The sequence below is a fragment of the Cydia fagiglandana genome, chromosome 23, assembly GCF_963556715.1.
Source record: "Cydia fagiglandana chromosome 23, ilCydFagi1.1, whole genome shotgun sequence".
Classification (NCBI taxonomy): Eukaryota; Metazoa; Arthropoda; class Insecta; order Lepidoptera; family Tortricidae; genus Cydia; species Cydia fagiglandana.
In genome coordinates this window covers 9,361,802-9,384,013 of record NC_085954.1, presented here as the reverse complement: position 1 = coordinate 9,384,013, position 22,212 = coordinate 9,361,802, and the positions used below count along the sequence as shown (strand labels likewise).

Genomic DNA, 22,212 nt, shown 5'->3' with positions numbered 1-22,212 from the left:
CATTGTAGATGGTGGACGTTGATTTGGTAAGTAGTTCAACATAATTCACCACTATATATATACAAAACTAGATTCCCAGAGATAAGACCTAGGTAGCTAGATCGATTTATCGCCCTCGAAAACCCCCATACAGCAAATTTCATATATAAACAAGAATTACATTTTAGGTACAATTATTCCGAATTCAAGTCTATTTTATTATTGTATATCAAATTCGATGGCAAAAAAGCTTATGGCTAGTTTATTTGTAAGCGGTCATCGTAAGCTATGGACGCGAAAATTCCAGGGGTGTCTCACACATGTTACCGACCAGACTCCTTTTTAACTCCCAACGCAAAAAGCTATTTACGTATATGTGTGTGTGTGTCACTGACACCGTAATTCTTAAACTGGTTAACCGATTAGGATGCGTTTTTTTTAAAGAGGTTATAGCGCTGAAGCTGAATCCTAGTAATTTTTAATAAAATCGGTTTATCGGTGTATGTGTCGGGAGTTTTTTTTACTCATGATAAATTGTATGTATTTTTTGTTACCTAGACAGAGAAGCATGGCGTTCCTAAAGGGGCCCACTGATTAACAGTCCGCCGGACGGTATCGGCCTGTCAGTTGTTCGGAACTGTCAAAATGTTGTTCTAACTGACAGGCCGATACCGTCCGGCGAACTGTTAATCAGTGGGCCCCTTTAGTGTCAATGGCCAAGATCCACTTCAGGTCGCTGCGCCACGGCAGTAAAAGTAGTAGTGTGTAGTACTTTTTGAAACCTACAAATTTAAAGTTCAAAAGCTCAAATTATATTAGAGACGAGTTCAGAAAAAATGTTGAGTGAACATTAACTTCCTACACTTTCGTCCGGACCAGTTTCTAAGTGTAACTGGTCCGGACGTAGTACGTGGTTACGGCTAATTACTAGTTACGTTCCCACGGAGCTTGTAAACAAACTTACGTAACGTATTGAATAGTTTGACGGTTAACATGACCGTCGTCGCGTAGACTGGCGCCATTTTTGTATGGTGCACTTGTGTTCTAACAGTGTACGTTCGCATTGGCCTGCTATTAGTACAATATCAGGCCAAAACTACTATTTGTTGTTCCAACGTGGCATATTTCATTAGATAAATAATTTTATTTAGCATAGCTTTTGTTTTATAATTATATTACAATTTATTATTGAAGCGAGCACTGAATTATGCACCTTAAATCTAATCATCATCATCATCATCATCTCAGCCTATATACGTCCCACTGCTGGGCACAGGCCTCCTCTCGAGCGCGAGAGGGCAAATCTAATGCTATTTATAAAATAAAGGAACTTTCTACGGTTCTACCATTGATGATAAGTATTTAACTTACTGAAATTTTGACAGTTATGTTCAGCCGCTAGATGTTCAGTCGACGTCAAAGATATGTTTACACTTTTGCACCTTACTCCTTTGTAATAAGGCGAAATATGTAAACATATTTTTGACGTCGACTGTACCTAGGATACGAAGTTGCAAGCTTTTACAATAGTTGACGCGTTGATGTCTTTTACCAGGCAACTATTATGTTCAGAAAATACAACACGTAGGTAAGTATAATATAATTTTCATCAAAATTATTTATTACTATTCTTCACAATATGCTCATAAATTAATTATAGTTACTCAAATTAATGAAAACTGCAACAATTTACGATTTATTTAACGAATTTAATGCCAAAGCGACAAAAGCTCAATTTAAAAGGCTTGAGAGTCATGTGTAGAGATGGGTAGGGGTGAGTAAATACTGAGTATTAACTTGGTATTTACTCAAAGCACCCGATAAATACCCGTATTTACTCATTTAGGTGGGTAAAAACGATTGCTTATAAAATATTCAAAAAGTGAGATTTAAGAACAAAATTGTCTTTTATTGAAGAGTACTAACGTGTATTAACAATATCTATAAAATAAAAAGCATAGAGGGCGCTTAATTTAGGAAAAAAAGGTAATTATTAGTGAGAGGCAAATTGTGATAACAATTTTGTTTTAAATAAGAAGGTATTTACTTAAAAAATATGAGTACTTAAATTCTATCGATGTTCTAGATAAGTGCATGTCGCGCAAAAGTGCGTGTTTACGCGGCACTTACGACCTTTTATTAAGGGTTTTTTAAAGAAAACTCAAAAATGGCTCAACCGATGATGTTCAAAATATTGTTTTTTGTACTCTATTATACGGCTAATCTCCCGATATGTTTTCATATTTTTTCTGAACTTTGGTTCGAAAGTTATAGAGAGATAAACATTATTTTGGCCTTTCGAAACGGTTTTTTTCCAAAAATATTCAATTTATCCAAAAATGTTCTTAGAAACATTCCAGTTATTTTTGAAGACCCATTTAATGACGTGCAACACGTTGGTGATTTCTGTGATATTTTTTGTGACAATTAGTTACATGTATGGAGTGCCCCTCTTAAAAATACATTTCTTACAATTCATGTGTGAAGATAGCAACGCGTCAAAAGAACTCGATTCCTACCTGTTTACCTCATCAGTTGAGTACTTTTACTGAGACTCAGAAAGAAGAGGACAGCCAAGTTACCTCCGGCTTCCCTGCGAACATATTTGTCGAGCCGCCACTGATAGACCCCAACTTTCATTACCACCAAGAATCTGGAAATTAAATTAAAACGGTATTAAATTGCGGCGCCTTAATAGCGAATTTAAGAGCCAACAGGAGTGGTCATTTCTCCATACAAACGTACTCGACTGTTTCCTCCGTGGGTTTTGATGCTAGAGCAATGATTTTTTTCAACACAGATTAATATTGTCAATATCAGTATCGGACCGTTTTGCTTTTTTGATATTTTTGTTTCTTAAGGCGCTAGAGTCCTTCAATAATGGCCAAAATGGCCTCACTGACTATGCCGCAATGAGAGGCGTAGTATTCAAAATTGATATCAATTAGCCAAAAAAGCAAAACGGTCCGACACAGATAATTTTATAATCATTTAGATTTCCAAATTTGGTTACGATTGGTTAAGTTTTGGAGGGGGAAACAGTCGAGTATGAAACCTCGATTTTACAGATCTGACGCAGGATTTTTCGCCTTGTCCTTATCGCACTAGTTTTAGGAGCCGCTTCCGTTAGCGAGACGGGTATATTTACCTAAAATATTTGAACCTCAGCTCCTGTTTCGTCTTAATATGAAATTAGCTCGGTTTCATCGCAGGCGCAGGCGCAGGGCTCAACGGATCATTTTCCGGCGTGTGAAAGCGTGTGGATATGACGTGTAATTGCTGGCTTGGTCATGTTTTTCATGTCATGTCGGTGTCAAATTAAAATATATGTTAAAATTGAAATATACTATACTTAGACTTATATATACTTAGCTTTATTGATTATGATTGACGCAATATTTCAAATATCATTATTTTTTCATCAATATTCGATTCACCCTGTGATCCGATTCGCCTCGGTCTACCCTAGGGGTAAGATAATAAAAAATACAGAAAGAATACAGTGGTAAGTGGTAACTTAATACAAGAGTTTCTGGAAAGAGTTGGTGCATAAGTGACTTGACATTCGGAAATAGGCCTGTATCGCGGGAGACCACATGTACATTATTGCAAGTTAACTTATTTTATTTACTTTTATTTTTATTATTCAAATAAGTTACACAGCATGACAGTATACACCAAAGTCACTGCGGAACTACAAGTAACTTTAAATATTTTTTCACCACACCAGCTCCGAAAGGCTTACTTTGCACTTCAAAAACGAATAACAAAGTTGCATTTTATTCACATGCATGTGAGACAAAGTAATCAAATGCAAATTTTGAGTTGTTTTCTTATGTTTGCTGGTTGAATTGACTTTTAAATGATGATTTCGGATGATAAATATTTAATAACATTCATTTGGATTTGATTTGGTTTGTATTTGTTTGATATTTTACATTTAATATTTTCTTCGGGTTGGTGTGGTGAAAAATTGTGTGTTTCACTCGGGGGCAAATTTTGTTTAACCCTCGTGCTTTGAAACCCTCGCAACGCTCAAGATTCCATTTCTCGAACCACTCGCTACGCTCGTGGTTCAATTTTGGAATCTTTCGCTTGCTCGGGTATCAATATTAGCACGAGCCGTTAAACAACAACTTTGCCCCCTTGTAAAACAAATAACTAATAAACAATATAACAAAAATATTGCGATACAAACATATGTACTACTAGATGTTTTACAATTATAGTACCTACTTTTCAAACTGTCGAAGGCCGGTTATCAGTCATCTCGCAAAACCTCAAGCATTCATCACGCACTACATATATTCCACCTGCCAGCAAACAGATCACACTCAGGAGCTGATGCTAATAGCGCCAGTGTTGCCAACTCGGTTTTTGAAAAAATGCTAGACTAATGTCTAGATAATGCCAAAATTATGCCAAAGATTTTTGAAATATGCTAAAAAACATGCTAAAATGGCACTTTAAATTAGACACTTAATACACATACATTTTTAAATTTTGCCACCTTTTTCTACTGACAATATCTGCTTGACCAACTTTATATAGATTGTCGACGTCCATCCGTCCACAAAAGTCAAAATTCATATAATATGAACCACATAAGGCGATGGCGCATATTATTGCTGCCAAGTTGGTCCAAACTTTGCTACGTTGGACTAAATTATGCTAAAAAATATGCCAGATGCTAAATGGAAAATTTTGGTGCCAAAGCCAGTGAAAATATGCCAGATCTGGCATTATTTATGCCAAGTTGGCAACACTGAATAGCGCATTCAGGAGGTCGACGGCGCGAACTAGCGGCGATTTTCTGCGAGAAACGGCTCGATTCGGGAAATGAATTAGAGACTCACTAGATATGAAATAGTAAAGATATGTGACGTTCCACTGCAAAAGGTACCCTATGGCGGCTGGCGCCGCGATTCGGGAAATGAATTAGAGATTCACTAGATATGAAATAGTGAAGATATATTATCTTTACTATCGTATCGTATCGTATTAGCTAACTCATTTCCCGAATCGCGCCGAAACAGTTCGTGACATCTGCACTGCCAGTAGACCCCGGTCACGAGGTCTGAAATTGATCCTGGTCAGTGGGGGAACATACAGTCGCACCACTTAAGACACAAACTTAAGAGAAGAAAGATAATTTTACCAATTGTGTAAATTATGTCTATCTGTTGTTACATTACTATACTGGCTCCCTATAGTCACACCAATAAAAGTCTGCAGCGGATTTGATAGCCCACGCAGTGTAAGTGTTATGTATACGTGAAGATTCATATAAGTTTGATTCATAGAAGTTTGACGTTTAAAATGACACTTGCACTGCGTGGGCTATCAAAATCGCTGCAGACTTTTTACGGTCTAACTCTAGACAAGTGCAAGTCATGTGTATACTTGTACTACAGGGACATGTGTAAAAATGCAAGGTGAACGCACGATCAAGTGATCAGGTAGGTAGGGCGGCTTTCCCTCTCAGCCTGCACATGTCTCGGCTTACACGATTGCATTACATATGCATTTTCTCTTCTATGTTAAGGCTAGATCGGGTTGTGGACACTGAAGTTCGACACTAATTGTAGAATTCATAGCTGTAATAAGCTGTGGCTGTGTTGTGTGTGTGTTGTAGCGTTTGACGACCGGTCTGGCCTAGTGGGTAGTGACCCTGCCTATGAAGCCGATGGTACTGAGTTCAAATCCTGGTAAGGGCATTTATTTGTATGATGATACAGATATTTGTTCCTGAATCATGGTTGTTTTCTATGTATTTAAGTATTTGTATATTATATATATCGTTGTCTAAGTACCCACAACACAAACCTTCTTGAGCTTACCGTGGGGCTTAGTCAATTTGTGTAAAAAAAATGTCCTATAATATTTATTTATTTATTTATTTGTAAGGAAGACCGATACTTAGACTACCAAGACACGCATGCCGCTCAGCGATAAGGATTGAATAGGGAGATATTTATTATTATAGGACATTTTGGAATTCACGGGCCTACAAATCCCGGTCTTTTGATAGGCTTGCGTGGGGATATAGATCCAACACGTAGAGGCCCCTTGGAGAGCTTTAATGTCATGTAGAACGCCTGCTGGAACCCGTTCACAGGCGCAACAATAAACACCCATGAACCGGTCGCAGCAGGCGTTGGGACTATTGTAGAAAAAGTGAACAGTATACCGGTCTATGGATTGAAGTTTGGATGGACAATGAGACTGGGCTATTGTAGAGAAGTCCGGACACCTGCCATAACAATGCATTTATAGGACATTATTATTAATAGGATATTATATGACATTTAACACAAATTGACTAAGTCCCACGGTAAGCTATATACTTACGGTATTTTTACAAAAAAAAAAGAATTTATTAAAAAAATTACAACGACGCCTAGCATCATCACACCGCACACTGAGAAAAAAAATAGTTTAAAACAACTGAAATTGCATTAACGTTTAATGCTTTAAAGAGTTGTAAAGTTTATTTTTCGTACATTACATACGTACACCGTACATTAGTTGATATTGTATATAGCAGTTAATCTTAATGAAATCACTTTAATGTGTGCTCGATAAATCATATTTTTTCAGTCCGCAGCCCGCGGACCTCTCACTTGCGGCCCGCGAGCCTCCCTGGCTACGTTGTATGTAATATTGACAAATGACAATGTCTGATAAAGTCATAAATATTAACAAAATGCGGCCCGCGTCCACTTCGGTAACTGCTATGTGGCCCTTGGCTGCTAAAAGGTTGCCGACCGCTGCCCTAAAGGTTACATTCTAATTGCAACAGCATTACTGCAGGAAATGTCAATTTTATACAGAAAATCGACATACTGTCGCAACGAAGTATAATGTAACCTTTAGAAATTACGTATACCGTATATATCTCCGACCCAAAGTTCTACTTTAACTACATCATAAATTTTATTATATTTCTAACTAGTGAAGTGGCGTTAATATGCACAATTATATTACAGCCGTTCATGCTAACTTTAAGGAAGTAACTTATTTAAAAAACTAATTTTAACGATTGAATTACCTATTAAACAAGACAATGTTAAAAATGTAGGTATGTTGAGTCAGAAAAATAAATAATTTTGTTACTATTATGATTTCTCACTTTATAAAACATTTGCAGATTGAATTGAGAAAATGCTTACGTATGCTTTGAATGCTTATGAATGTGATTTTGAAATTTTGAATTCAAGTTCGATAATTACCTATACGGTTTTTTGTTGACACAATTTTCGGAAATTATAAAATAAATAGGTTTCATGAGGTCTGTGAGGTCTACAGCTCTGTAGCCAGATATATTTTCTATGTATCTATTTGAGTACCTAGCCATTTAAGTATATAAATATATCGTCATCTCAGTGCTTTCAACATAATAAACATAATTATGGATGAAAAAGAAACTGGATCATGAAATAATCACGTTTTAATTCTAGCTATAAACCATAAGCGTTTACTTTAATAGTTATAATTATATCTAAGTTTCAGTTAAACTGTTACCTAAGGCACTCTCAACTATCCCTTTTCCTAAAGCTCGTATCACACGCGGTCGCACCACAGTCGATCTAACGCGCGCGGTCTGACCGGTCGCTCACGCATAGACAACTCGTTTTTTTTTAATTCGCGTGCGTTGTGTGTGAATTGTGGATTACAAAAGTGTTTTTTTTAAAGGTGAGTTTTTATTGTTTGAATTTTAAGTAATCGTAGTATAATGGAAGTGATTATTAATTTTAAATTTGAAATTATAATCCGGGAAAATAAATGAGTTTAAGTTCGAAAAAAATAAATAATAGGCACTGAATTAGGTACTTACATACCTGCAAAATATATTCATAATAAATTGATCCATAGGTATAGTAAAGAAATCCTCCATTTATTATTTACCGATTAATGAAGTTCTTATTGATTTAAATTCTCTATAGTTTTACCAATCAAGTCAATAGAAAACTTAGTATGTATTAACTAGAAAAATTTAATGCCTTTTCATACAAAAGATTTAGGCCTGGCGATTTAATTACCATACATCATTTGAATTTGGCGCTGTTTTAGAGATACTTAAATATGTCACCAAACCTGGCATCTATTCTTTTTTATATTTAAATATTTATCTTTCTATTATAAATCGTCGTGTAGCACTTACAACACACGCCCTATCAAGTTTACTGTGGGACTAGGTAGATTTGTGTACTCGTAAAATAATCTTTATTTATTATTTTATTTATCCTGAAAAATATGAAAAGCCCAATCAACCGGAACGCGTGTTCAGAATTATACTCTGTACCTTTACGTATTTTAATAAACGTAAACAAAATCTACCCTCAAATGGCTCCTTAAACCAGTTGAGGGTAGATGAAAACATTACATGATCAAATAATGTAGGTTCCGTTAAAGTCAAGTCGTTCAGTGACAGATCCAGGCGGTTTTGTATTTGGTTGGTTAACCAATAAATGTTATAACTACCCGAAAATTTACAAATTGTTTGTTTACTTTTATTTAAATACCTAAAGATACAGAGTATAATTGAGTCACATCGGAAATGGACGTTCGCGTGTAGATATTATCACGATTTTAATTAATCGGCTCATTACCGAGGTTAATGACATCGGAGCAAATTTCCGGTCAAAATTATCTAAACACGCACCCAATCTTTATTAATAGCTATCTAACGAATAAACTAACAGTACCTACCTAAGTACTTTGAGCCATTTACTGCATAAAATTAGATATCATTTTCATCATTTCAGCCTATATACGTCCCACTGCTGAGCACAGGCCTCCTCTCATGCGCGAGAGGGCTTGCACTGAGAGAAAAGGATAACAAAAACACACTTAGAATTACAAAAATAAACTTAATCCGGGGACAAGGAGAGTTAACTAATAGGAACAAATTGACTTTTGCAATTTCTATTAGTTTTTGCAATTTCTATTATCTGTTTGTTGAAATTAGATTTAGGATTACTGAGCTGTTTGTAGAAATAAATAAACTTTACAGAAATAGTGAAACGTCTATAATTATTACTAAACTTCATTTTTTCCCCCAGTACAGAACTGTTTTTTAATTCCTGGTTTAGTTTACTAATGATTTTTCTCTCAGTGTGGGCTATAGTCCCCACGCTAGGCCAATGCGGATTGGGGACTTCACATACACCTTTGAATTTCTTCGCAGATGTATGCAATGCAGGTTTCCTCACGATGTTTTTCCTTCACCGAAAAGCTAGTGGTAAATATCAAATGATATTTCGTACATAAGTTACGAAAAACTCATTGGTACGAGCCAGCATTTGAACCCGCGACCTCCGGATTGAAAGTCAGACGTCATATCCACTCAGCCACCACTGCTTCAAAATTAGATAAACTTAAAAATATTTTTTACGAACTATAGTCCGTTTTTTTAGCATTAGAAAGAACTTCGCAGAAGTAAGCGTGTGCTGGTTCCAAATCCGGCACTTTTAGCGGTAATAATTTGAAGTACCTAAATTATGTGTATTTACCATGCTATATTAGATAATTCAATAATTATTAACAATTAAAGAGCCTGATAAAAACTGCACGCTTGCTTCTGTGGAGTTCTTTTTAATGCTAAAAAAACGAACTTTATATAGGTATATATATTTCGTATAATTAACAAAACATGAATTTAAGTATAAATAAATTATAAAATGATTGATCGATGGATTATGTCGTTGGAAAAATGGTCGTTCGAACCCGATTATGAGGCAAGAACAAAACTCGCAACCACCTCGCAACATATCTACATTTGGCATTAAGTCCACCATTTGTACATTGTTGTATACCGGGTGTGGCCTGTAATATGAGCAACAATTTGAACTGTAGGCTGTACTCCTCTGAGGAGTATCATACTGACCATACTGACCAACATTTGTTCAGCGACTTTTAAAAATAACTTGTTGTTTGATTTTAAAAACTTTAAAATTTAGTCTAAGACGCAATGTATTGCTAATTTTGTTATGTTTAAGGCGTGAAAAGCAACGTCAATCACAATGAAATGGCGTGGCGATGGCGTCCATTGAAGATAATATTTATGTTGTATGAAAAATAGGAAGTCTAAAATACTTCATAATTTTTAAAAGTTTTTGAACAAAAGTGTCACCTTTTGAGGAGTGCAATCTATGTTTTAATTATTTGCTCATGTTACAGGCTACACCCTGTATATTTTAAGCAATAAAATTTATATATATAAATAAATGAATATCTAACTAATTTAAACACAGAATATTCTTAGCTTAGTTCTACGCTTAGTTTTCTTATTAGCACCACTTGCACCATACCACTAACCCGAGGTGAACCGGTTAACCCGTTAACCGAGTGTTAAATTGTGCTATAATGGTAACTCCAGGTTTAACCGGTTAACCCCGGTTTGGAGGGATGGTGCAAGTGGCCCTTAATATCGTAGAAGGATGCCGTGTGGTGCCGGCATCAGAAAAGAATAGCACCACCCCATCTCGTCCCGTGGGTGTCGTATAAGGCGACTAAGGGAAAACTGGAGACAGATGATATGAGCAAGGCTCGCCCGTATCTTTAGCGGGGTCCTTGCTCACAAGAGCTGAGCGCGCGCCACATCGAAAAAAAAATATTGTAGAAGAAGCAATAAATATCAGTGGTATAGCTAAGTTTAAATCCCATTAAATGGGCGGGGCAAGATAACACGCCATGTCAGTCAAACTCGGGTGAACTGCTATCACTTTCATTATAACAACTCAATTAAGCTAGAAATTATGTGATGATCTTTCATATCGTATGTGTATTTCGTGTGTGACGTCATGTGTCGTCAACCGGTCTTCGTACGAGTACTTATGTTGCGCCAACAATTTGCTTTTCACCACACCAGCTCGGAAAGGCTTACTTTGCACTTCAAAAACTGATAGCAAAGTTGCATTTTATTCACATGTGAGACAAAGTAATCAAATGCAAATTTTGAGTTGGTTTCTTATGTTTGCTGGTACAAATGACTTTTAAATGATGGTTTTGAATGATAAATATTTAATAACATTCATTTGGATTTGATTTGGTTTGATTTTGTTTGATATTTTACATTTAATATTTGCTTCAGGTTGGTGTGGTAAAAAATTTTGTGTTTCACTCGAGGGCAAATTTTGTTTAACCCTCGTGCTTTGAAACTTTGGAATCTATTTTGGAATCTTTCGCTTGCTCGGGTATCAATATTAGCACGAGCGGTTAAACAACAACTTTGCCCCCTTGTAAAACAAATAACTATTAGGGTACATCGCCAATTACTAGCCACCCCCCAATTACTGGCCACTTAATTTGATTTCTATTTATAGGTGAACAAAGTTCATTTTAGTATATAAGGTACGAAAATCCAATTATTAGCCAGTTTTCAATTACTGGCCACCTATTCCAAAAATGAATTCTATTTACAGATAAATAAAACTCATTTTCAGTATAAGGAAAATGGCCAGTAACTGAAATTTATCCACAACCCACTCGTTCAATAACTGGCCGCCTCTTACAAAAATGAGTTCTATTCACCTATACACAGAATTCATTTTAGTATAGGTGGCCAGTAATTGAGGGAGGGCTAATGTATTTCGAATTTTTGTAGGCACTTGAGTTTGTATTGTATAACTACGCATAGGTATGTTTCTTGGCGACCCTCACTCGTTTGACATAGTAGTACCTACAGTAGTAGGTATTAGTAGTAGGAGTGACATAGACTAAACCTTTCATGTTTTCATTCCTGATACTGATATGTTTGTTCACCAACTTCCAAGAATGATGAAATGTTTCCTTGTACAGTCGCCATCAGATATATCGGAGCGGCCAAGGTGGTCACAATATCTGAACACGCACTCTAACGCCTTAACAATAGAGGCGTGTTCAGATATTTGTGAGCGCGTTGGCCGCTCCGATATATCTGATGGCAACTGTACGATGTTTTTTAACGATTTCACATTTAAAACCTAAAGAATTAATTTCAGTAATATATAAATAATATACAATTATATGGCAATTAAATTAAGGATGACTCACGCTAGACCGGGCCGTGCCCGGGCCGACCGACATGTCATTTTCTATGACGGCTGATCGGTGATCACGTGGTGCTTTCCATAGAAAACTCCGGCCCAGTCCCGGCCCGGTCTTGTCTAGTTTTGTAAGGTTCCAGCTTAATACTTAACTAATCAAAGTTTAAAATTTCAGACGCATACAGGGTTATTCAGGAGACGCGTGAGCAGGACTAACACTGCGCATTTTGTAAATTATAAGCAACTGTTTCGTATCAGTATTAGTGAGATTAACGTTAATTTTCTACTCGTGTTAAAAAAAAAAAAATTATTTACGACATGCATGGTCACCCTAAAATTAGAATACTAAACTACCGATATTCTGTGTCAAATTGAATGTCATCACGGTCTGGTTACCTTTGAAAACTCGTATCTCACTCAAGTTTGACAGTTTATTTTCTTCGTAATCAAAATGCTGTCATTACGGTTAAAGAGGTTTTATGTTTATTAATTAGGTCTTGTAGGGTAACTGTTCGCACCTGGCTGTTGTAAATCCGCACTTATACACTGCACTTTAAAGTTCACTTTCCTATCACTAAACACTGTTACTTTTACTACTACTACTTCACTGTATCACTGTCACTTTACTTTTGGTTACTGACTTGACCATGGAAACTGTTTGACTCCCTTGTTTTTGGAAAACATACCGTTAGCTAGTTTGCATTTTAAAAAGAGACATCTAGCGATCAATTCAGTAATTAATTTATAGTATGTACATTTATGCGGCAATTTTAAATCTCAACATCCTCCGCCGCCAAGGAAGTATTCCTTGATCACTAGTTAGGAAGTCGACACAGCTTGGTAATCGGCCGTTGTGTGATCCCGAAAGCTGTGCGAATGTCATACATACGAGTCAATCCATCAGTGCCAGGGTACTTCTTAAGTACTCTACCTACTCTCCAGTTTGCTGGTGGAAATCTTCCATCTTTGATCAATACCAGTTCTCCAACTTCTAAATCCTTCTTAGGTGTATTCCATTTTGGACGCAATTGCAAACGAGAAAGGTATTCGCTTTGCCATTTAATCCAAAAATCTCGTAGCATGCGTTGGGTCAACTGCCATCTCGATAAGCTGGATATGTTACTCTGCTCATTACTGTGATCTGGTAAGCAAATCAAGGGTTCACCGACCAAAAAATGTCCTGGTGTCAAATAATCTAAATCATCGCCTAATGGAGCCAATGGACGTGAGTTTAGGCACGCTTCAATTTGCGAAAGGACAGTATAAAATTCTTCGAACGTCAGGGTTGCGTCTTGCATTATTCTTTTCAGATGATACTTCGTCGATTTTACACCGGCCTCCCATAGTCCTCCAAAGTTTGGTGCTCCAGGGGGAATATATCTCCAGCGAGTTCCTCTGTCGTCTAAACTTTTCAGCAAGTCTTCTGGGATTTCGTTGCGACCTTGTTGCCACATCTTCAATAATTCTTTTTCAGCTGCAACGAATGTTGTACCATGATCACTCCAGAGTTCTTTGCAATGACCACGTCTAGACACAAATCTTTTGAAGGCAGCGATAAACGCTTCTGTGGTCATATCGCTGACTAGTTCCAAATGTATGGCTTTGGTAGACATACACACGAATAAAGCAATATATGCCTTGTATGTCTTAGCTCCTCGACCTTTACTCATTCTGCATGTGATGGGACCGGCAAAGTCAACACCGCTGATAAGGAAAGGGCGTGAAGGTTTTACTCGAACTTCCGGTAAGTTGCCCATCAACTGTGTATTCGTCTTCGCATTGTATCTTGCACACGTTATACACTTCTTGTAAAATTGCTTTATTGAAGAACCTCCTTTAATTATCCAGTATTTGCTTCTCAAATATGGTGTCATGAGATGCGGCCCTCCATGAAGAGTGTTTTTGTGAGCATCATCCAACAAAACAGGTAACAATACGTTGTTTTTAGTTATTATAACAGGATGCTTCTGATCCATACTCAACTCTGCGTGCTTCAGTCTTCCTCCTAATCTCAAAAGACCTTTATCATCAAGATAAGGTGTGAATTGCAGTAGACGACTGCTTTTCTTAATAGCTTTTCCACTTTTCAGGTGATCAATCTCTTCAGGAAATTCTATCTCTTGGGACATCTTTAAACACAAGGTAAGTGCTTCATCTCTTTCTTCACAGGTTATATGTTTACTAACATTCTTTTCTTTTTTCAGGATCTTCAGCCATCTTCTACAATATGAAATAACGTCCAGAAGTTTTTGCAGTGACGAGTATTTCTTCAGTAAGGTAAGCTTTTCAGAGTCTGTTTCTATGGTTGTTGTCTTACATTTCACTAACAAGCGTTTCTCTAACTCTGTTTCAGGTACGGAGTCGACGGGTATGGTGAAATCAGGTTCTCGTAAGAATTCCGGACCATTGAACCATAACTGATTTTGTTTCAGCTTGCTGGGTGACAGACCTCTGGAAGCTGGATCTGCTGGATTATCCTTTGTATTGACATATAACCATTGTGTGTCTAAATTGCTCCTTATGTCAATCACTCTATTCTTGACATAGGGTGTCCATCTGTTTGGATCTCCTTTAATCCAGGCTAAAACCACTTTGGAGTCTACCCACGCATAAGTTTGTTGCAACTCGATCTTTAGAACTCTCATCACATGTTTCATGAGTTTACTAAGCAACGATGCTCCACATAGTTCAAGGCGTGGCAAAGACAATGGTTTAACAACTGGTGCAACTTTTGTTTTTGCTGTAATTAGAGCCACTTGACATTGTGATCCATCTTTGGGTATAACTCGAAGGTACACGACTGCTGCATATCCTGTCTGGCATGCGTCAGAAAATCCATGTAACTCGATCGCTGAATTTTTACTAGAACCAGTCCAAGGATCAATCTGTATCGCTGATAACGCAGGTAAGTCTTCTTGGTACTGGATCCATTCTTCTTTTAGATCTGTGGGTAGTTCCTCATCCCAATCTAGCTTTTCCAGCCATAGCTTCTGCATGAACATCTTTGCTTTCATGATTGCTGGTGCTAACCAACCCAACGGATCGAAAAGTGAAGCGATCTGTCCGAGTACATTTCTCTTTGTGACAGGTTTCTCAGTATTTATCTCTTTTTGTGTAACTTTGAGTTTGTCTTCATCAATATTCCAAATTATTCCGAGTGTCTTTATTTGGCTCTTTCTATTCATGTCTACTGTATTTGAACTCTCTCTCTTTTCAGGTTGTATGGCCGACATAAATTCTCTGCTGTTAGAAGCCCACTTTTGTAACTCAAATCCACTTTTGCTCATTACTTTGTTCAGCTCTTCGTGTGCTTCTAATGCTGACTTCACATCATCGAATCCTGTAAGTACATCGTCCATGTAAAAGTCTCTGTCTATAATTTCAGATGCTATAGGGAATGCGTCTTTCTCTTCTTTGGCCAGCTGTTTTAGTGTTCTTATTGCCAAATATGGTGCTGATGCTGTGCCAAATGTTACGGTTAGCATTCTGAAATCTTGAATCTCATCTTTTGGATCAAATCTGTACAGAATTCTCTGATAGTCAGTGTCTGCTTCTCGAACTTTGATCTGTCGATACATCTTTACGATGTCTGCCACAAAACATATCTTGTTTTGTCTCCATCTCATAATAACGTCTCTTAGCTCTTCTAGCAGAGTCGGTCCAACCAGTAGTTCGTCATTGAGAGATACTCCATTAGATCCTTTACAGGATGCGTCAAAAACTACTCTAACTTTCGTGGTCTCCCGATCCTCGCGAACCACAGCATGATGCGGAAGGTAGCCTGTTTTCTCATCTTTCTCAGGCTTGCCTACCGGTTCCATGTGTTTCAACGTAAGGTACTCTTTAATCACGTTATCGTACTCAGTTTTCAATTTGCTGTTGTGTGCTAACTTCCTCTCTAGACATTCAAGTCTTTTGACAGCAATTGAACGGGAATTTTCTGGAACAATCGGTGTATCTCGTACGAATGGTAGTCCAACAATGAATCTTCCATCCTCATCTCTCGCTAGTGTTTTCTCATAAATCTCTTCAGCTCTCTTCTCTTGAGGCGTCAGAGTGTCTTTGCTCTCATTATCTAGCGTCTCCGATTCCCAAAATCTTTGCAGCATGTTGTCTAGACTCACACTCAAATGCATGCTAACAATTTTTCCATTCTTCCCGTGCTCTTCGGCGGGTGCTCCGCCCGAAATTATCCATCCGAATAACGTCTGTTGCGCTATCGGTGATCCTGGTTTGCCCTTGATGACTCCACTCATTAAAATGTCTGTATAGACATGCACACCAAGTAACAAATCTATCTCTCCAGGATTGTAGTATGTGGGATCAGCTAACTCCAAACCATGTAGTTGAGACCATTGTTCTTTATCGATCTTCGTAACAGGCATTATGTCAGTAACTTCCTTCGTCACGTAGGCGGTGCAGTTCAGCTTGTAGCTCTCATTAATTCTCGACACAATTTGTATCTCCGCCGCGTGCTTGATTGGAGTCGACATCTTCGCAACACCTGTCACTTGACCCTCCACCCTTGTTCGTTTGAGTTGTAGTTTGTTGACTGTCTCCTCTGATATAAATGACTCTTCCGAACATGGATCTATGAGTGCTCGAACTACTTGTACTCCTCTGTTTGTCATAATATTCACTAGTGCTGTAGCTAAAAGAGTAACCCGTCTCTGAGAGGCACAGTGAGATACTATGTTGATTGTTGGTGTAGCTTGCTCTTTGTTTTCTTTCTCTGGTTTTTCTTCGAGTGATACAGTGTTAGGTTTAGTAACGTGCAATAGTGTGTGATGCTTCCTCTTACAACGCAGGCATGAAGTATTACGCTTGCAAAATCTCACGCTATGTCCAGGCCGTAGACAGTTGAAGCAAAGACTCCTAGTTTGAACCTCCTTGGATCGTTGCTCGGGATCCAATTTAGCAAACTCCTTGCAGTTGTAGATGAAGTGATCTTCGTTACAGAAACCGCATTGTTGGTTGGAGTCTGTGTTACTGCTAGGCGTAGCAGTTGCATGGAACGTCTTGGCTCTAACTTGAGGCTTCTCTTTTGGGTGCGCAGTTTGAACCATCTCCAAAACTCTAAATCTTCCCTCCAAAAATTTGCTGAATTGTTCCAATGTCGGCAAGTCTTCCACAGATAATGTCTTCAGATCCTCTTCCCAGTGCTTGTGTGACTCTGTATCTAACTTGTGTACCAATAGATGTATTATGATTGGATCCCAGTTATCGATACTAATGTCATTGTTCTTCAAGCTGTTCAGACATTCTGTAGAAATATCCAGCAATTCTTTGACACCTTTGGCAGATTCAACGCTCAGTTTCTTTTGACCCAAAAATCTATTCAAGATTGAGTTAACCATAATCCTCTTGTTATTGTATCTGTTGTGTAAGGTATTCCATGCTACTTCGTAATTTTTCTCGGTAATTTGAATGTGCTTTAGCAGTTGTTCAGCTTCGCCGCTAAGACTACTCTTCAAATAGTGCAATTTCTGCACTGGGCTCAATGAACTCTGATTATGAATGAGAGATGTGTAGAGATCCTTGAAAGTCCCCCAATCATTGTAATTTCCATTGAACTGTGGTATATTAATCTTAGGTAGCTTCACTTCCTGGCTCTGTGGTCTGATGGATTGCTTCTCCGTTCCTGATGTATGACTCGTTTGCTCTCCTTCTAATTTCGCAAGTATCTCCGCTTTGGTGTCTATATACAACTCTTCTCCATTGTCGTATATCTCTTGCGTAAAATATTCGTGACTATTTCGCTGTTCTGTTGTCGCTATCTTCACTATCTCTCGGTGAGTGTTTTGAAAAACTTCCCAAAGTTTGTCTAAATTCTCCACTCTGACTTGCAAATATGACTTGGTTAGTCTCGCCTTGGGACACTTTTTGAAGTTTGTAGCCGTTTTCTGAAGAAGATGTAAGTTATCCGCTTGTACTACGAATAAGGCTTCCATTTTGACTAAGTTCAAATTCCAAGAATTTTCTAAGTTCCAAACTTCTAAGACGAGGTTCGTGAAAAATATTCAAAGTCTTTTAATCACAGAATTTTTCTATGTCCTAAATTCTATGAAAATTTTCTAAGTCTCGGATACTCGAAAATTAGACTATGTCCAAAACACTACGAAATATTCTAAGTCCCAAATATCGCGGAAAATTTTACAAGTCCAAAGCACACTTCGCGAAATTCTAAGTTTAAATAAACGGAACGATCTTACTCAATTATAGTCCTTAGTGCAATCCGATAGAGTCCACTTTGCACTGCACTATCACTCGCGTCACAGCCTGATCCGACTCGAATAGGACCAAATGTTCGCACCTGGCTGTTGTAAATCCGCACTTATACACTGCACTTTAAAGTTCACTTTCCTATCACTAAACACTGTTACTTTTACTACTACTACTTCACTGTATCACTGTCACTTTACTTTTGGTTACTGACTTGACCATGGAAACTGTTTGACTCCCTTGTTTTTGGAAAACATAAATCTCAACAGTAACCATGGTTGTAGACAGTTAAATTTGTTCTCACCAAAAAGTTAAAAATAGGAAAAAATGTCGTTGTTTCACCTAAATACGACGGTGATCGATCAATTATCAGTTACTGAGTGTGCAGGATTAGTCCTGCTCACGTCTCATGAATCATCCTGTATATATTTTTTTTCATCTTCTAGTGCCATTTCCTACCCGAGGCAGGCCTATGGAACTCTCCGCGCGAGCTCGGATTTATACCTACGAATCTGCTCCCGTTCACGGTAGAAAAGCGAGCCAGTTGGTTGCCACACGCGCTCACGTACGCACGTCACCGCGCGCCGCGCTGTCAATTTTTGCGATAGTTACAAGCTACGTAGTAGGTACCTACTATTGCATTTCTTTAATTAAACATTTAATGTTTATTATGTATGACAAATGTATAGTTTTAGATATCTATCTATTTGAAATAAGAAGCAAATTTTTAATTTATCTTATTTTAACGACAGTAAGTTAACTTTACACCGGAAAGACCTACTCATTTTTGCTCTGGTTAACTTATAATTAATTACCTGTATTCATGGGGTTTCTATTATTTTTCTTTATTGTGTAACATTAATGTCTATCTGGTTTTAAATTACACGAAGTTTTAAAACTAATTCTTGCTGGGATTATTGCGCGGTTTATAAAACGGCGTAAACACTGCGGCTACTGCAGGGACATCATCATTGGCCTTTACGTCTATTGCAGACGATTTATGGTGTAACATACATTACACCGCCTGGGACGGAATTAAGGAAACGCAGGGACATATGACCTTTTAAAATGACTATTTCACAAACACTAACGCATAATTGGAATATTAGGTACTAGCTGTTGCCCGCGACTTCGTCCGCGTGAAATCTTATCTTCAACATTTTACATCTTTAGTACCTATAATTTTCATATCCAAGCAATGTTGAAATTACTTTTCTTTTTTAGCAAGTTGTATGAAGTTTTAAGTCAAGTGGATTTTGATGTTGGTTGCTGAAATTACTTTTCTTGTATTCTAATAATAGGTACCTATGCCCTTATACAAAAATTCAAGTTCCGCACTCACAAAATATCTGATCTTCATACAAACTTTCAACCCGTTACTCACCACCTTGGGGGATGAATTTTCAAAAATGTTTAAATTCGTTTTCATGTTTTTTAATTTAAAACCTTTTTTTTGCAAAAAGATCAAGTTCCTAGCTTAAAATTAAATTTACACCCCAAGACGAACTTTCATCCCCTTTTTAACCCCCTTAGGGCTTGTATTTCCAAAAACGTTGCAATTACTTTTTTTTCTAATCGGCTATTATGTCTTTCTAAGAAGTTTCAAAGCATTTGTAATGGATTCAAACTTTGAACCCCATTTTAACCCTGTTAGGGAATGAATTTTACAAAACACTGAATTTACTTTTATTGTCTTCTAATAATATCCCCAAATACAAAGATTCAAGTCCCGCGCTCGAAAAAATGTTTGATATCCATACAAACTTTCAACCCCTTTATCACCCCTTAGGGGATGAATTTTCAAAAACGCTGAAATGGTTTTCTTGAAACGTAATTTAATTGGTTTTTACAGTTTCAAGTTTCTAGCTTAAAATAAAATTTACACTCGAAGACGAACTTTCATCCCCTTTTTAACCTTACCTAACCCTTAGGGGTTGAAATTCCAAAAACGTTGCAATTACTTTTTTGTAATCGGCTATTATGCCTTTCTAAGAAGTTTCAAAACCATTTGTAATGGATCCAACTTTCAACCCCTTTTTAACCCTGTTAGGGGATGAATTTTACAAAACGCTGAAATTACTTTTCCTGTTTTCTAATAATATCCCTAAATAAAAAGATTCAAGCCCCACACTCAAAAAAATGTTTGATATCCATACAAACTTTCAACCCCTTTTTAACCACCTTAGGGGATGAATTTTCAAAAACGCTGAAATTAGTTTTCTTTTACTTTAATAATATATCTTTTTACGAAGTTTCAAATTCCTGGCTTAAAAGAAAACTTTAACCCCATATAAAACTTTCATCCCCTTTTTAACCCTGTTAGGGGATGAATTTTACAAAACGCTGAAATTACTTTTATTGCCTTCTAATAATATCCCCAAATACAAAAATTCAAGTCCCGCGCTCGAAAAAATATTTGATATCCATACAAACTTTCAACCCCTTTTTCACCACCTTGGGGGATGAATTTTCAAAAACGCTGAAATTAGTTTTCTTGTATTTTAATTTAATACGTTTTTACAAAGTTTCAAGTTCCTAGCTTGAAATAAAATTTGCACCCGAAGAGGAACTTTCATCCCCTTTTTAACCCCCTTAGGGGTTGATTTTCCAAAAATGTTGGAATAATTTTTTTTGGAATTGGCTATTATGCCTTTCTAAGAAGTTTCAAAGCATTTGTAATGGATTCTAATTTTCAACCCCTTTTTAACACTGTTAGGGGAAGAATTTTACAAAACGCAGAAATTACTTTTCCTGTCTTCTAATAATATCCCTAAATACAAAGATTCAAGTCCACCACTCGAATAAATGTTTGATATCCATACAAACTTTCAACCCCTTTTTCACCACCTTAGGGGATGAATTTTCAAAAACGCTGAAATCAGTTTTCTTTTATTTTAATAATATATCTTTCTACGGAGTTTCAAATTCCTAGCTTAAAAGAAAACTTTAACCCCATACAAACTTTCATCCCCTTTTTAACCCCCTTAGGGGTTGAATTTCTCAAAATCGCTTCTTATCTCTTGTACACTTTATAAATGTAATCTGGTGTGCAAATTTCAACTTTCTGGCTTTTGTAGTTTCGGCTCTGCGTTGATGAATCAGTCAGTCAGTCAGTCAGTCAGTCAGGACACTTGCATTTATATATATAGATAATTTAAGATTTAGCTTTCCTTTTATTTCACTCCGCTGTTTAAGTAGGTATTTATTTATCATTTCTAAGCGTCAGCAACCCTAGCGTTGTGCAGGTGCGCGTGGTGCGGGGAGCGGCGCGTTGAAGGTCACTCCATTGTATTTTTGTGTAGGTATCAAAACGGTAGGTATTTGCGTTTTGTTTGAGAGATAAGTATCTGTTCGTAAGAACTATTATATAATCTGTGCCCGAGGTCATGAGGGCTATACGAACTGCGGAATAATGAGCGTGTGCCTGTGTGTGCATTTTCGGAGATTTCATAGGAACGATATGTATAAAGAAATAGGATAAACTTTCTAGATCTTCTTACTTATCATCTTTACATTGAACCGCGATAAAAACTGAACCCTATCATACCAGACGCCATTTAAGCTAACTTGTATAATGCATGTGGTATAATGGCTGCAAACGGATCATGTGGCATAATGAGATTACATACCAGCGCGTGGGTGGCATATTGATTGGCTATACGATCCTATCACCATGTTATATAACGCCAATTTTAGTGTATTACAAGTTTGTTTTTAGGACAGTTCATTAATTTAGTAATTTTAAAGATGTTAAGACTCCTACGTGCACAATTACCTGGTTATCGAAACGTTGATCAACGCGTTGTATTAAATTAAAATACTATTAATTTCGCTTATAATTTTTTCGGGTAGTCGGAATAGGCGTCAAATATCGAATCAAATTACGACTTTTTTGCTCCTATTGCGCATACATAAAGGCATTTTGCGCATTTTTTCCTATCAGGCCGCGTAGCCAAGATGCCGATCGCTTAAGCTTAGCGAT

General features: G+C 37.2%; 2 protein-coding genes across 2 annotated transcripts in view; one reads left to right on the top strand and one right to left on the bottom strand.

Annotated features, from left to right (window-relative positions):
* The first annotated feature begins 7,573 nt into the window (after positions 1-7,573).
* The window catches only part of LOC134675847 (uncharacterized), a 40,212-nt gene continuing 25,573 nt past the window's right edge, over positions 7,574-22,212 (top strand). Inside the window, exon 1 of the mRNA XM_063534149.1 lies at positions 7,574-7,674. The gene's annotated coding sequence lies outside the window, so the exon portion shown is untranslated. The remainder of the gene's footprint in view (positions 7,675-22,212) is intronic.
* LOC134675762 (uncharacterized) lies at positions 12,196-17,775 on the bottom strand. The gene is made up of 2 exons (XM_063534071.1): positions 13,326-17,775; positions 12,196-12,226 (listed from the first exon to the last, which is right to left on the bottom strand). Exons 1-2 carry the CDS (start codon positions 17,363-17,365, stop codon positions 12,196-12,198), a joined length of 4,071 nt encoding a protein of 1,356 aa, XP_063390141.1. The 5' UTR covers positions 17,366-17,775.

Coding starts and splice junctions, on each gene's coding strand:
- LOC134675762 (XM_063534071.1), bottom strand. CDS start 17,365: ATGGTTAACTCAATCTTGAATAGATTTTTGGGTCAAAAGAAACTGAGC. Junction 12,227..13,325: donor GCCGGTGTAAAATCGACGAA/GTATCATCTGAA, acceptor CAAAATGCGCAG/TGTTAGTCCTGCTCACGCGT.